Source organism: Trematosphaeria pertusa (assembly GCF_010094035.1).
Source record: "Trematosphaeria pertusa strain CBS 122368 unplaced genomic scaffold BU26scaffold_10, whole genome shotgun sequence".
Taxonomy (NCBI): domain Eukaryota; kingdom Fungi; phylum Ascomycota; class Dothideomycetes; order Pleosporales; family Trematosphaeriaceae; genus Trematosphaeria; species Trematosphaeria pertusa.
Window position 1 is genome coordinate 619,676 of NW_022987221.1, and position 13,516 is coordinate 633,191.

A 13,516-nucleotide genomic window follows, 5' to 3' on the forward strand; every position below is an offset into this window, starting at 1 on the left:
GCGGCTCTGGGTCCGGCTATTACACACTGGTCTGGGCGTCTCTTATCTCCCTATGGAGGTGTCTTTTCAACCTTTACTTATTTATTCCTCTCCTTTTATCTTTTTCTCTCCATGGTATGACATATCGGATGTGGGCCACGGGGTTTACAGGACCTGATGAGCGTGGCAGCTCTCAGCACACCCACCCCCGGCAAATTGCTGTGCGTGCAGATTTGCAGGTCAAGCAGGTGGTGCCGGCGTCTGTAGGCGAAAGCTGGCTAGACGGACGTGTACGTTAGTATTTTTCGACCTAGGCGGGAGAGGACAGGTCATGAAGGCAGGCAGCAGCAGTCACTGCAGCTCACTAGTAGACGAATAAACACGAAAATCGGCGCTTTGCTGAAGCTTTTTCTCTATAATTGCTTCTCCCTGTGACTGAGATTGCTGGGCTACAGCATATCCTCATCGTCATCGTCGGACCCACTTGCCTCCCCATCACCCAGCATAGTCTCATCCGCCTCCTCGTCATCCTCTTCCACCAGGGGGACGAAGCGGAAGTCCACAAAGCTCACCTTCCCCGTCTCCACCTCGATCATGAACTGCAGACTCAGCACGCCCTGCGCATCCACCCGTATGCTGACCTTGGTCGCCACGCTCATGGCGCGCGCCGCCCTTTGAATGAGCGAGAATTTATAGCTCGCGCGGAGCGTCGTCTCTGGATCTCCGAGCTGGAACGTCTCCAGCAGATTAGCCTGCGGCTGTTGGTCTGGCGCCGCGGCGCTGGAAGGATTCGGCGGCGGAGGTGGCGGCGCGCGCGATGACGGTTGGGGGTTGTTGTTGAATTCCACCCTCGCGGAGCCCAGGGTTCCGGAAGACGACAGCGCGAAGTACGGTTTCCCGCCCCTCGTCCTCGCCCACAGCGTTAACTTCTCTGGAGTCGTGCTACTTAACTCTCCCACTGCGTCACATAGCCAATTCCCGCGCATGATTGTCTTGAAAGACAGATTCGCCCTGTCGAATGGTATCTCCTCGCTAAACGCAGGCTCGTACGTCGTGAGGTCGCAGGTCGTGCGGATGGTCGCTTCGGTGAGGATGATGGTGAGCGGGGAGCCGAGCGAGGTGTACAGGATGCGGCACATGTTGTTCATGCCGAGGACGTTGTTGGAGAAGGCGGTGCTGGTGGGGTTGTCGCGGGCCCAGGGGGGCTTGGAGGTGTTGGGGTCGGTAAGGCCGAAGATCTGGAGGGTTTCGAGGAGGGCGGGGAGCGAGATTTGGAAAGTGGGTGTTGCGGTGAGGTCGTCGGGGTCTTCGCCTTCTTCGTCGGAGTCGATGTGCTGAGAGTTGCGCTGGGGCCGGGGCGCGCGGAAGGTGTATGTTGTGAAGAGGGATTTGGCGAGGAAGGCGGAGCCTGCGTGGTGCTAGTTAGGAGGGACGGAGGGTGTGGAATATAAAGGGTTGGTGGAGGTACCTTCCATGACGCTGGCTTCGTCGACGGAGAACTTGAGGCCTTCGTCGCTGATTTGAACGTGCGCTTTTTCCGAGAAGTTGATGCAGCGTAGGAGCTGGTACAGCTGGCGGGCGGAGCTGGAAACCGCTGTGAGGATTGGCGCCTCGTCTTCTTCGTCCATGGTAGGGTGCTAGTTGGTGTATATGGTAAGGTGGTGTAGATGAGAGGTGTTGGGGTGGAGGGAAGTAGTGGATTGCAGTGGTAAGAGTGTTGTGGTATCTCGACGCCGCGAACTTTTATTTCATTCCCAGTAGTCTACAGCTTCACCCGAACGCCGACGAAGGAGGTACAAGGAAATTAGACGTAGACGCCGACCGCGCAGATCATGTAGACGGCGCCGAAGCTGCCTTTTCGTGAGCAATGCCGTGCCACTGTCTGCTGGATGGAAGACGTACCCGAATGCTACGGAAGCCGGCCCACCGAGAAGCGGGAGGTTGATGAAGGAGCGGTCTTGGAAAGTTAGTCGCAGTATTGGGTGAGGTGTACTTCCATTTGGGCGTACTCAGACTGAAGACTCCGGCGAGAACCAAAGCTGGGCGCTGTTAGCAGAGCTCCACGCAAGCTCCAGAGTCCCACATACAGAAGAGCAGCAGCACGAAGCCGACGGCGAACTGGGCGTCCTTCGAGACGGGAGGGTGGAAAGGCGAGGCAGAAGCAGCCTCCCAGACGTCAAGCAGGGGCGACGACATGAGTATTTCGCGGGCAATGGGTGGTCGTAGTTTGTGGTGGACGTTGCGCGTACAGTAGCGGCTTTGGTGTCCTCAATTGCGGAACGACCCCGGGCTTGGCGTGATCGACGCTGATTGGCCCGAGCGCGACGCGCCACTTCCTCAGCCCGTGAGGCGTGAAAGCAGCAGGCGCAAACGAGCGCTTTCCTCGACACACCGACAACATGGCCAACGACGACGGTAAGTCCGATTCTCACATATATCCCCTATCCTCCGCAATCCCACAACACCCCACAACGCGCTATGGACTCGCGGCACTCCGGTTCGCGCACCAGTTTGCGCAAGACCTTGGGGTACTCAACTTCCCCAGAGCCGGAGTCACTGCCCAAAAAGCCCTCCAGTCCTTTACGCAGTGACACTCCCAACTTGCCGCCTACTCCCAGATCCGATTCTTCGGCCGAAGTTCCTCTTGCACTCCTAGCTAACCGCTCACGCGCCACCTCAGCAAAGCGCAAAGCTACCGCGCCCCTCGACCCAGTTTCCCCCTCCAAACGACCCAAGCAGTCCAGCGAAACACCCTCCGATGTCGCGCCCCCAGTCAAACGAATCGTGCCCTTTCCTCAGAAGCCCGCCGAGGTCGAAGAGAGAAATGGCGAGATCGAGTTCAGGGTCGTGAACAATGATGGCAGGAGAGAGAGCACGATCATCCTTACTGGTCTGAAGTGCATATTTCAGAAGCAGTTGCCTAAGATGCCAAAGGATTACATCGCGCGTCTCGTATACGACCGCACCCATCTTAGTATAGCCATCGTCAAGAAGCCGTTGGAAGTCGTAGGGTACGTACTTCCGTCCTCCTCCCCATCTGACTAATCATTAACTGATATCCATAGTGGCATAACCTACCGTCCCTTCCACGGCCGCCAATTTGCCGAAATCGTCTTCTGCGCCATCTCCTCAGACCAGCAAGTGAAGGGCTACGGCGCCCACCTAATGTCTCACCTCAAAGACTACGTCAAAGCCACCTCAGACGTGATGCACTTCCTAACCTACGCCGACAACTACGCCATCGGCTACTTCAAAAAGCAAGGCTTCACCAAGGAAATCACGCTCGAGAAGTCGCGCTGGATGGGCTACATCAAGGACTACGAGGGTGGCACTATAATGCAGTGCTCCATGGTCCCCAAGATCCGGTACCTCGAGTCCGGCCGCATGCTGCTCAAGCAGAAAGAATGCGTCAACGCGAAAATCCGCGCCGTCTCCAAATCCTACCACATCCACCAGCCCCCCACCCAGTGGAAATCCAGCCTCTGTAAAATTGACCCCCTCTCCATCTCGGCCATCAAGGACTCCGGCTGGTCCCCGGACATGGACGAGCTCGCCCGCGCCCCCCGCCACGGCCCCAACTACAACCAGCTCTTGCACCTGCTCAACGACATGCAGAACAACAGCAACGCCTGGCCCTTCCAGCAGCCCGTCAACAAGGACGAGGTCCTCGACTACTACGACGTCATCAAGGAGCCCATGGACCTCGCCACCATGGAGGAGAAGCACGAGAAGGATCTTTATCCCAATCCCGAGGACTTTATCCGCGACGCCAAGTTGATCTTTGATAATTGTCGGCGCTATAATAATGAGACGACGCCGTACGCGAAGGCGGCGAATCGCCTGGAAAAGTTTATGTGGAGCAAGATTAGGGAGATCCCGGAGTGGGCGGTGAGTACATCTATACTCTCCCTGGCCAAGGGAATTAACCTCTCTGACTTGTAACCAGCATCTTGAAGGCGAGTTCACTGGGAAATGAGCCGTTTGTTGTATTGGCAAGTAAAGGCGTTCGTTCATCCCGTGTTTTCATCTTCATTGCGCGGCGTCTGCTTGGGGAATTTCATGATGGCGCATGTTACTGGAGGCGAGCACGGGAGTTCTGGATATGGGCATGATACCACTTGACATAGTTTTGGGCACAGCGTTCGGCAATATAGCGTTGCAATATGAAAATCTGTTGGTCTGTGCCTCCTACTCCTATCACGTAATTATGTAATTCACTCACGAGTTTGTTCTTACAGAGGTATATAAACCTCTGCCCCGCTCTATTCTGTAGACAGTTCTTCCCCTCATGCAATCCAATCAACCTACTTCAAACAAAATCCCGAAGGTTGAACAACATCGCTTGAGCCTAGACAAAGAAGCAAGCACATGTGACAAAACGCTTTGTCATTTCATACTATTTCTCTCCGCTAGAGCACGCCCACCACAGGCCACGCTCACGCCGCCGCTCCATCACCCCCTGGAACTGGTATCGCCCACCGCAAACTGCAAACTGTCTATACTATAGCGCAGCAGCCAAGCCCGGGAAAGCGCAATTTAGCGGGCCACTCAGACCGAATCAACGCAAGGCACCCCTAACTCGACGTGAAAAGGCCACGAAGAAAATAAAACAAACGCCCATCCCATTCCACTATCATCCACCTGCATCCACTTTCAAGAAGGGGAGGCGGATCAGTCTTGTTGATGTGTGTGCATCATGAGATAAGATGCCCCGATGCAACCCATGGAATCCGGAACGCCTCGCATTTTGTGCAGAGAAGGGGAAAAAAGCGAAAGGAAACCAGCCGTATTACTCTTTCCTCCATGATAGTTCATAGGAAAAGAGCCAGGTAACCAAAAAGACGCCGTGAACCCCGGGAAAATGTATGTATAGATGCATGTCGGAGATCTTTCTTTTTGTTGGGGGCGATTCGTGCTGTCGAAGCACCGGACGCTCGCAGGGGGTGTTGAGGTGTTGTACATAAGAGCAGACATTAAAATAGGCGGAAAGAACCCAGCGAATGGTCGGGCGAGCTGGTGACGAGCCGTGGGCCTAGCTAAAGGTACGACCGATCGACGCGACTCCCCGGCCGGAACGAGGTAAAGAATGGAGACAGACTTTTCGGTTCGGAACTACCGTCACCAAAGGTCAGTCAGCCTTCCATCTAGAGGGAAGCGAGATGACTTTTGTACAAAGCAAGGTAGGAACCTTTGCTTACATAAACAGATCCACTGGTTCCGCGTATGCGTACTCAGTGGCGCATCACTGCTTGGGTGATCTGTGGTGTCGTTAGCATCAATCATACTCAGGGAGGCTACAACTACGACCAGGGCACTTACGTAGGAGAGTATGTTGGGGAGGTCGGCGACCACTTGGGTGACGTCGCCGAGTAGGGAGCTGGGCCTGGACTCGTCGGCGAGAACTTGGGACTCGTCGGCGAGTAGGCGTTGGCAGCAGGGCTAGTTGGGCTGTAGACCGGGCTCGTAGGGCTATAGCTCGGCGAGGTTGGAGATGCAGGTGAGCGCCTATCACTATTCGCACCAAACTGCGGACTGGTAGGGCTGTACATTGGCGACGTCGGACTGTACGCTGGGGAAGTCGGGCTGTAGTGCGGCGATGTTGCACCACGACCACCCACTTGCGCCGGCGACGTCGGGCTGTAGCTGGGAGAGGTAGGCGAGTACGAGGGCGACGTTGGAGAGTAGCTCGGCGAGGTAGGAGAGTACGAAGGAGACGTAGGAGAACCACCATACGCCGGTGACGTGGGAGAGTAGCTCGGGGACGTAGGCGAGTACTGTGGACTGGTGGCAGCATAACCCGGCGAAGTAGCGCCAAAGCGTGGGCTGCTGAGGCCTGGGGAGGTGGGCGAATAGCCGGGTGAAGTTGGAGAATAGCCAGGCGACGTCGGGCTCGTCCCCCCAAACCCAGGACTCATAGGAGCGAAACCAGGGCTTCGGCCGCCAGCATACGGGCTGAAGCTGCCATCACCGTAGGCACCACCTCCATAGACGCTGAAGCCACCCTGATCATCTCCGCCCGGAGCTGCCAGAGGAGAGAAAGATGCATCGTACGATGGGCCACCCATTCCGCCTTCGTACGTCGGCGAGCCAAGGTCGTATGGGGTAGCTGCACCAGTGTCGTAATAATTACCGGCAGCAGTGCCGACGCGCATTTGTGTGTTGTCCTCAACCATAGTGAGCAGCATCTGATTGTCCATGACGACCTCGAACTCCCCGGTACCCATAGGCGCCAGCTGACCAAGCATGATGTTCTCCGACACACCGCGGCAGTCATCCAGTTCACCAAAGCCTGCAGCGTCCAGTAGAATCTCCACCGTCTCTTCGAAAGAGCAACGCATCAACGCGCCGGTGTCGTTTCGGTTGATACCATGACGGGTGATAGCCATGAGCAAGCCTCGCTGGGTCATGATGTCGACAAGAAGAGCCATGTGTCGGTGGTTGACGTAGGAACCATCGAAAGAGAGGACCATAGCCAATTCCTTCAATAGACCAGCACGGGCGGCTTCAATGCCGAGAACTCCGAGAATCTCGATGAACGAGTTGGAATAGGTCGATGTCGGATCAACACCCTCGACCGCGAGGACATCAGCAAGAGCGGTGCCAGTCGTATCCAACACCCACTCTTTGCAGCGATCATCCTCCTTCTTGAAGAACAGCGACTTGTCCGGTAGCTCGATGACCTTGCTATCAGATCGGATGAAAGCACGTTCCACACCGCGGACTCCACGCAAGGTGACATCATCAAGCAAGTGCTTCTCGAGCTTGCGCATCCATCGCTCATCTCGATCATCCTCCTCGTCATCCTCTTGCTTGAGGTTGTGGTCCCAAACAAATCGCACGCGCAAGACTTGCTCGTCTGCATTCTCGTCGCTGAAGATGACCGCGATATTGGGAGCGAATTCTTCTTTGATCTTTGCAGCAACCTCAGTGATCGATATACTCTTGTCCAACAGCTTCTTTCGATCCAAGATGATACGAAGGAGCCACTTTGACTGCTGCTCGATATCGACGTCCTCTTCCGGGATGATAAAGTAGGATTCAACCATGTCGGCGTCGGCGTCGATAAGTGTTGACTGGATGTCGGGGTCGTAGTAAAGCTCCACCGTATGAGTCAACGAACGCAAAGTCGTGTGCTCAATTCGACTTCGGAGAAGCTTCGCGGTTTGCTGCGTGCCATTCTTGTCTTCTTGATGAACTAGCATAGACGGAGTCTTGATGTTGGCTGCGATGTTGAGAATTTCCTTGAGGCGTGGTACACCAAGCGTGACGTTCTTAGATGACACACCAGCAAAGTGGAAGGTGTTCAGCGTCATCTGTGTTGCAGGCTCGCCAATGGACTGCGCCGCCAAAACACCGACCATTTCTCCAGGAGCCACAGCAGCTTTAAGGAAGCGTTTCTCAATATTGCCGATGATGCTTTCCAATGCTTGTTTGCTTAAGGAGTATTCGTTGACCATGCGCTTGAAGGCGAGCTTGGACCGAATCAAACACTTGAACAGCTGTGTCGCACTTTCTTGGGCCTCCGCGGACAAGGTTCCACTACCACGGATGACCACAAGCCTGTCCAATAGGTCCCGGACCTGTTGGATGGCTTCCACGGGGTGAAGGTCGCTTCTGGCGTTATCCTTGATTTTGAACACGTTACGTGCGTTCTCGATAATGCGTTGGATATTCAGTGGCAGTTGGAAATTGGTATCGTCCTCCACGAGTCTACCGCGCAAGAAATTCCGATCCTGTTCGAGTTGTGCCCACTCCTCATCGAGATACCTCTGCACTTCATTGTTGCTCTGGATCAGAGAAGCGACTTCCAGGCGGCTGGTTGGAATGGGGGGTTTGCTGGTGTTCATGACATCCAAGTGGAACCGGTCTCGGAACTTCTTCTCCGAGATGGTGATAGTATCGATCTTCTGCTTCTCGATATGGGCCCCATCCAGGCCATCCTCGCCGTAGATGAACTCGACGATATCACCCATAGAGTTACGGACAGTGCCGTCGTACTTGACCATGACATCTTCAAGTGCCTTCACTAGGCGACGTTGGATGTAACCGGTCTCGGCCGTCTTCACGGCCGTGTCAATGAGACCCTCGCGACCAGCCATGGCGTGGAAGAAGAACTCAGTCGGCGTCAAACCTCGCAGGTAGGAATTCTCAATAAAACCGCGAGATTCGGGCGAATAGTCGTCCTTGGTGAAGTGAGGAAGCGTACGGTATTTGAATCCGAAGGGAATACGTTGGCCTTCCACTGCCTGTTGTCCAACGAGAGATACCATCTGGGCAATGTTGACGTTTGAACCTTTAGAGCCGGAGTTCACCATCTGAACGACGTTATTGAAGGGTTGGAGGTTCTTCGACGCGGCATTGCCACCGGCTTCACGGCCTTCGTTCAAGGCTTTCTGCACCTTAGCTTCGAAAGTTGCGCGCACAGTCAAGCCAGGGTTCGGCTCCAGCTCGTCTTTGGTAGCCTTTGCCACGATCTCCTCTACTTCCTCCTTGGCCTTAACCACGGCGTCCATGATCTTGTCGGATGTCATTTCGTTCGGAATGGTGTCGCCAATGCCGATGCTGAAGCCATTGTGAAGTAGCCAGTAGTTGACAATTCGCTGCGCCGCGTTGAAGAAATTCACTGCCTCAACCGGTTTATGCTCATTGAAAATAATATGGATGACACCGCCCGCAGCAGCACCAACAACCTTCTTGTTGAGTACACCGAAGATCACTTCACCGTTTTGGATCAGTAAAGACGAGTCACTGAAGTCGTCGTACGGGTCGGGTATATCATCGCCAGGACGAATGATGTTGATGCCGTCTTTCAGAGCCATGCTGATGATCTGTTTGCCAGTCCAGCGGAGGGTCGGCTTGAGAATAGCAGGGGTAGGTACGATCCCGTCCCAGCCGGGCACCCACATCATGATAGCCATGACTTGCTCCCGCGACAGGAAATTATCTTTGTGACATATTTTGTAAATGCCACAGAGCGTGTCCTGTACGATACCCATGAGCGGAGCGTTCTTCTGGGGAGACACAATTTGCAGAGGCACCATGCAGAGATTTTTAATCTCCGCCCTCGTCTCGTCGCTCTGGGGAACGTGCAGATTCATCTCATCGCCGTCGAAATCTGCGTTGTAAGGCGAAGTGACGGAAAGGTTTAGGCGGAAGGTCGAGTATGGCATGACCTTAACACGATGGCCCATCATAGACTCCTTGTGCAAGGAAGGCTGTCGGTTGAAGATGATGACATCATCGTCATCGATATGGCGCTCAACTTTCCAGCCATACTGCAGTCGCAGGTCGGCAAGGTTCTTGTTGTGCTTGAGATCAAGACGCACACCGTCAGTCTTGATGACGAAGTTGGCACCTGGGTGCTGGTTTGGTCCGTTGCGCACGAGCGCTGTTAGCTTGCTGATGTTGAACTTGGTTACAACTTCGGGATAAGTGAGTGTCCGGGCAATCGAACGCGGCACACCGACCTGGTCCAAAGACAGATTGGGATCGCCCGTGATGACCGTACGTGCGGAGAAGTCGACACGTTTGCCCATCAAGTTGCCTCGCAGACGACCCTCCTTGCCCTTTAGGCGGCCGCGGATTGTCTTCAGTGGCCGGCCAGACTTCTGCATCGCTTGAGGCACGCCGTTAGCGTCATTGTCCATGTAAGTCGCTACATGATACTGCAGCAGCGTCTCGAACTCGTTCAAGATGTGCTGGGGCGAGCCGTCTCGGTGGCATTCTTGCACTCGGGCATTGGCGCGAATGATGTCGCCTAGCTTGTACGTTAGGTCGTCTTCGCCACGCATACCCTGTCCCGTCCCATCGACCGAAATACTAGGGCGGACCGGCGGTGGAGGAACGGGCAGCACAGTTAGGACCATCCATTCAGGGCGAGCGTAGTCGGCGTTCAGCCCAAGTAGACCAAGCGTGTTGTCCGAGAGGTTGCGGAAGATGTTGAGTGCGTCCTGCGGCGTGATGGGCTTCCGCTCCTCGCCCTTGCCTTCGTCGTCGTCCTTGCGCGGCTTGTACACGGCGATCAGCTTCAAGCCTTCTTTCCGGATTGCGTCGGGCTGGCGGTTGCCGCAGCCGCCGTGGGGCATCTTGCTGGCCTTCTTCGGGTCGTCTTCCGGCGGGTCGTTGACGCAGTCGCGCTTTGTCTTGGACAGCCGCCAGATCATGTCGAAGCGCTTCTTGGGGTCCTTGATCCGGATGGCAGACTTCCAGTCCGGGTGGTTCTGGCATTGGCAGTTAGCACCAAGCATTCTAGAGACCTGATATGTTCGTCTTCCGCCAGGGAAGACTTACGAAATCAGCCAGGATCAGCCCGCAGTTGTGGCACACCGACTCAAGAAGCTTCTTAATCTTCGTGATGAAGCCTGCGCGCATTAGTATGGTTCTTTCGCCCTATTAGCATGCAGCACTTACCGACATGAAAGACGGGCACCGCCAGCTCGATGTGGCCAAAGTGCCCGGGGCAGACCTGGATGTCCTCCTTGCAGGTGGCGCACGTGAACATGCGATCGATGGTGCCCAGCTTCGGGTCGTTGAGGCCCTGGGCGCGCGGCAGCTGCTTCTGCTCGTCCATAGTCTCGGGGTAGATGATGTGCACCACGCTCATCGCCTTGATCTCCTCGGGCGAGAGCAGCCCAAACTGGATCTCCTTGATGGTGCGCAGCGGGCACTTGGAGACGGACGGGGCTCCGGGCGCCATGATTGCGGTTGTGGTGCGTTGCGTCGAGGGAATTCGTTGCTGGTGTCCGTCTTATACCGTTTTACCGGTGTCGGCGGGACGAGGTAAAGCAGTCGCTGGGAAGGCGGCTGCGGTGGCCACGCCTGAAGGGGCGCCTCCTCCTCCGTCTACGTTCCTCCTAGATATGTCGCGGTAGCACTGTCGCGGGTCGCTAGGGGCTCGCTGATGCGCTCGGTGCGCGCGCAGAGATGCGGTCGAAGAATAGGGCCCGCAGACAAAGGCTGCACGGGTCGGGGGGCGCGCGGTCGTCGCGCCGGCGCTGCAGCGGGCTACGCCGGGAATTATCGCGCTCGCGGGAGCGCAGTCGATGCCGGCGAGTTGGAAGACGCGCTCGCTGATAGCAGCGCGGTCGGGGGAGATGGGCGAGGGTGGTGGCCGTGGTGTGGAGAAGAGAGAGCGGCCTGAAACGCAGCAGGAGAACATGAGCAGAAGCGGCGACAAAGAGCGCCAAGCCCAGCGGCTGACGCTAGCGCACGCTAAAAACGTCCCCCGTCAGCCTCACCACCAATTTGCCAAAACACGCGCACTCTTGCTTGCTCTGCGCGAATGGCGGGCGGCGCGACTGCAAGATGCTGCTGCTGCTGCCGCCGCTGCTGATAAAACAGACGACCCTGCTCCCTGCTCCGCTGCAGCGCCGCCATGAACCTGTCGCTCGTTGACCCCTTCGTCCTCGCCCAGGACTGCCCCGAGGTCATCACCGGCCGTCTGCGTGAGTCCTGCCCCTCCCCACACGCTCTGCGTCGCGTCATCGCCGTTGACTCACCCGCGCAGGCAGCGGCCATTCGACGTCAATCCGCTTCAGCCACCGCGGCGACCTGCTCGCCTCTGGACGCGTGCGCTAGTCCTCGCCCTCTGGCCCTCGCTGCCTGATTTTCTGACGCCGTGCAGCACGATGGCATCGTAGTCATCTTCGACATCGAGACCAACGGCGTCGCCCGCAAGCTGCGCGGCCACACGCGCCAGATCCAGTCGCTGAGCTGGTCCACCAACGACCGCTACCTGCTGAGTACGGGCCAGGACTGGAAAGTCGTGCTCTGGGACCTCAAGGATGGCTCGCGCGTGCGCACCGTCCGCTTCGAGGCTGCCATCTTCATCGCGGAGCTGCACCCGAAGAACCCGTGAGGAGCTTCGCATCTGTTGCATTGGCGTCTACTAATACCATGCAGCATGTGCTTCGTAGCCGCCCTCTTCGAAGACCAGCCCGTGCTGGTTGACACGACCGCCGAAGTCCCCGTCAAGCACCCCCTCCCTTCCGCGCCCCGCCGATCGGAAATCGAACGCGAGAACGCATCCGAAAAGCAGGCCGCACAGGACGCAAAGCAGACAACAACAGTGACGCTATTCACACCCTCGGGAGATCATATCATTGCCGGAACAAACAAGGGATGGCTGAACATCATCAATGCTACAACACATGAAATGCAGTACTCGTACAGGGTCACGAACAACATCATCGTATTAATACGATTAACACAATCGGGGAGGGATGTTGTGATCAATTCCAGCGACAGAATTGTCAGGACTCTGCATCTGCCCGACTTTTCTGATCCGAAGCTCGATTTTGACACGCTGCAGCTGGAGGTGGAGCACAAATTTCAGGACCTTGTGCAGCGCCTGTCATGGAATCACGTCACTTTCAGTTCGACTGGTGAATACGTCGCAGCATCTACTTGGATGAATCATCACATCTACGTCTGGGAACGGGGCCAAGGCAGTTTAGTGAAGATTCTGGAAGGGACCAAGGAGGAGTTGTCAGTGGTTGAGGTATGCTATGCATCTTTGCTCGAGGCGTTCCACTAATTCGCTATAGTGGCACCCCTTCCGCCCTTTCGTTGCCGCCGTCGGTGTCGATTCTGGTCGCGTCTGGCTGTGGTCCATTCTCCAGCCCCAACGCTGGTCCGCCCTCGCCCCCGATTTCGTCGAAGTGGAGGAGAACGTGGAGTACATCGAACGCGAAGACGAATTCGACATCCAGCCGCTCGAAGAGATCCACAAGCGCCGTCTTGATCAGGAAGACGAGGACGTCGATGTCCTAACCCTTGGACCCGTCAAAGCCAGCACAGAGCACGAAGCTAGCGAATTCAGAATGCCAGTGCTGCTAGATATCGAGGCCAGCGATAGCGAAGACGAGGTGGTGGCTATTGGTGCAGGGCAATTCAGGAGACGGAGTCCAGGAGCGGGCAGAGAATGGATGAACGATGACGAGGTGGGCGTAAGCGGTGATGAGGCAAGACGACAGAACGGGACTACGGTACAGAATGGCACCAAGAGGCGGAGAGCAGGTTGAACGGGTGGCTTTTGCAAAATAACCCCATTGTTTACGGAAAACTGCAAGAGTTAGGTTAGCAACATAATTCTCATAGAGAATATGGGGATCAAGATCTTCCAGACTGTTGAGAGACGATCTGTGAGTGCGTCACTCGCCTAATACGCATCAATCGACACTCTGTACCTATCTACGCAGTGAATCTGCCCCAGACTCCCAGACCCCCAGACCTAAAAATCTTACGGCCTGGCAGGCGCATAGGTATGGCACAGAACGAGGAGCGTGTTGTGCTCCGATTGCCACTTTAGGACCCTAGCGGTTTCGGCTTACCGGTCGGACAATACAGTTTGGTAAGGTGATCTTTGTCTGCTCATAGGCCGTTCCCACACACTGATTCTGGTGAGTTGGAAGCGAAGGGTTTCGGATGTTGTGACGTGACGTGCGTGAACCTTGGAAGGCAAGGCTGGCACCGCTTGAGACGGCAACCATCAGTAGGGTGTTTCGCCGTATATCGTACATATTGTACGACGCTTGCC

General features: G+C 56.0%; 5 protein-coding genes across 5 annotated transcripts; 2 read left to right on the top strand and 3 right to left on the bottom strand.

The window, feature by feature from the left end:
• Positions 1 to 151: 151 nt before the first annotated feature.
• BU26DRAFT_50183 (Rad1-domain-containing protein) lies at positions 152 to 1,708 on the bottom strand. The gene is made up of 2 exons (XM_033826591.1): positions 1,448 to 1,708; positions 152 to 1,387 (listed from the first exon to the last, which is right to left on the bottom strand). The coding sequence occupies exons 1-2, from the start codon at positions 1,605 to 1,607 to the stop codon at positions 429 to 431; spliced, it is 1,119 nt and encodes a 372-aa protein (XP_033681622.1). The 5' UTR covers positions 1,608 to 1,708; the 3' UTR covers positions 152 to 428.
• On the bottom strand, positions 1,696 to 2,316 carry BU26DRAFT_50149 (uncharacterized protein). Its single transcript, XM_033826570.1, has 4 exons — positions 2,067 to 2,316; positions 1,989 to 2,018; positions 1,882 to 1,936; positions 1,696 to 1,829 (listed from the first exon to the last, which is right to left on the bottom strand). The coding sequence occupies exons 1-4, from the start codon at positions 2,173 to 2,175 to the stop codon at positions 1,784 to 1,786; spliced, it is 240 nt and encodes a 79-aa protein (XP_033681623.1). The 5' UTR covers positions 2,176 to 2,316; the 3' UTR covers positions 1,696 to 1,783.
• A 34-nt stretch (positions 2,317 to 2,350) lies between these two features.
• BU26DRAFT_521073 (histone acetyltransferase GCN5-like protein) lies at positions 2,351 to 4,163 on the top strand. Its single transcript, XM_033829448.1, has 4 exons — positions 2,351 to 2,394; positions 2,660 to 2,990; positions 3,045 to 3,867; positions 3,926 to 4,163. The coding sequence occupies exons 1-4, from the start codon at positions 2,379 to 2,381 to the stop codon at positions 3,953 to 3,955; spliced, it is 1,200 nt and encodes a 399-aa protein (XP_033681624.1). The 5' UTR covers positions 2,351 to 2,378; the 3' UTR covers positions 3,956 to 4,163.
• A 1,074-nt stretch (positions 4,164 to 5,237) lies between these two features.
• Positions 5,238 to 11,084, bottom strand: BU26DRAFT_460536 (beta and beta-prime subunits of DNA dependent RNA-polymerase). Its single transcript, XM_033825036.1, has 3 exons — positions 10,390 to 11,084; positions 10,270 to 10,340; positions 5,238 to 10,199 (listed from the first exon to the last, which is right to left on the bottom strand). Exons 1-3 carry the CDS (start codon positions 10,673 to 10,675, stop codon positions 5,295 to 5,297), a joined length of 5,262 nt encoding a protein of 1,753 aa, XP_033681625.1. The 5' UTR covers positions 10,676 to 11,084; the 3' UTR covers positions 5,238 to 5,294.
• Positions 11,085 to 11,353: 269 nt separating this feature from the next.
• Positions 11,354 to 13,316, top strand: BU26DRAFT_606846 (WD40 repeat-like protein; the record flags this gene model as incomplete). The annotated part of the gene is made up of 5 exons (XM_033835698.1): positions 11,354 to 11,423; positions 11,486 to 11,547; positions 11,603 to 11,832; positions 11,881 to 12,478; positions 12,525 to 13,316. The coding sequence occupies 5 exons, from the start codon at positions 11,354 to 11,356 to the stop codon at positions 12,999 to 13,001; spliced, it is 1,437 nt and encodes a 478-aa protein (XP_033681626.1). The 3' UTR covers positions 13,002 to 13,316.
• Between the last annotated feature and the right edge of the window lie 200 nt (positions 13,317 to 13,516).

Excerpts from the sequence above, each read along its gene's own strand:
- BU26DRAFT_50149 (XM_033826570.1), bottom strand. The coding sequence starts at position 2,175 with ATGTCGTCGCCCCTGCTTGACGTCTGGGAGGCTGCTTCTGCCTCGCCT. Across the intron at positions 2,019-2,066 it reads CTTCGTGCTGCTGCTCTTCT|CTTTGGTTCTCGCCGGAGTC; the intron begins GTATGTGGGACT and ends AACAGCGCCCAG. Across the intron at positions 1,830-1,881 it reads CCGGCTTCCGTAGCATTCGG|CTTCGGCGCCGTCTACATGA; the intron begins GTACGTCTTCCA and ends ACGAAAAGGCAG.
- BU26DRAFT_50183 (XM_033826591.1), bottom strand. The coding sequence starts at position 1,607 with ATGGACGAAGAAGACGAGGCGCCAATCCTCACAGCGGTTTCCAGCTCC. Across the intron at positions 1,388-1,447 it reads CGAAGCCAGCGTCATGGAAG|GCTCCGCCTTCCTCGCCAAA; the intron begins GTACCTCCACCA and ends AGCACCACGCAG.
- BU26DRAFT_521073 (XM_033829448.1), top strand. Across the intron at positions 2,991-3,044 it reads AAGCCGTTGGAAGTCGTAGG|TGGCATAACCTACCGTCCCT; the intron begins GTACGTACTTCC and ends TGATATCCATAG. Across the intron at positions 3,868-3,925 it reads GGGAGATCCCGGAGTGGGCG|CATCTTGAAGGCGAGTTCAC; the intron begins GTGAGTACATCT and ends ACTTGTAACCAG.
- BU26DRAFT_460536 (XM_033825036.1), bottom strand. The coding sequence starts at position 10,675 with ATGGCGCCCGGAGCCCCGTCCGTCTCCAAGTGCCCGCTGCGCACCATC. Across the intron at positions 10,341-10,389 it reads GGTGCCCGTCTTTCATGTCG|GCTTCATCACGAAGATTAAG; the intron begins GTAAGTGCTGCA and ends TAATGCGCGCAG. Across the intron at positions 10,200-10,269 it reads GGCTGATCCTGGCTGATTTC|AACCACCCGGACTGGAAGTC; the intron begins GTAAGTCTTCCC and ends TGCCAATGCCAG.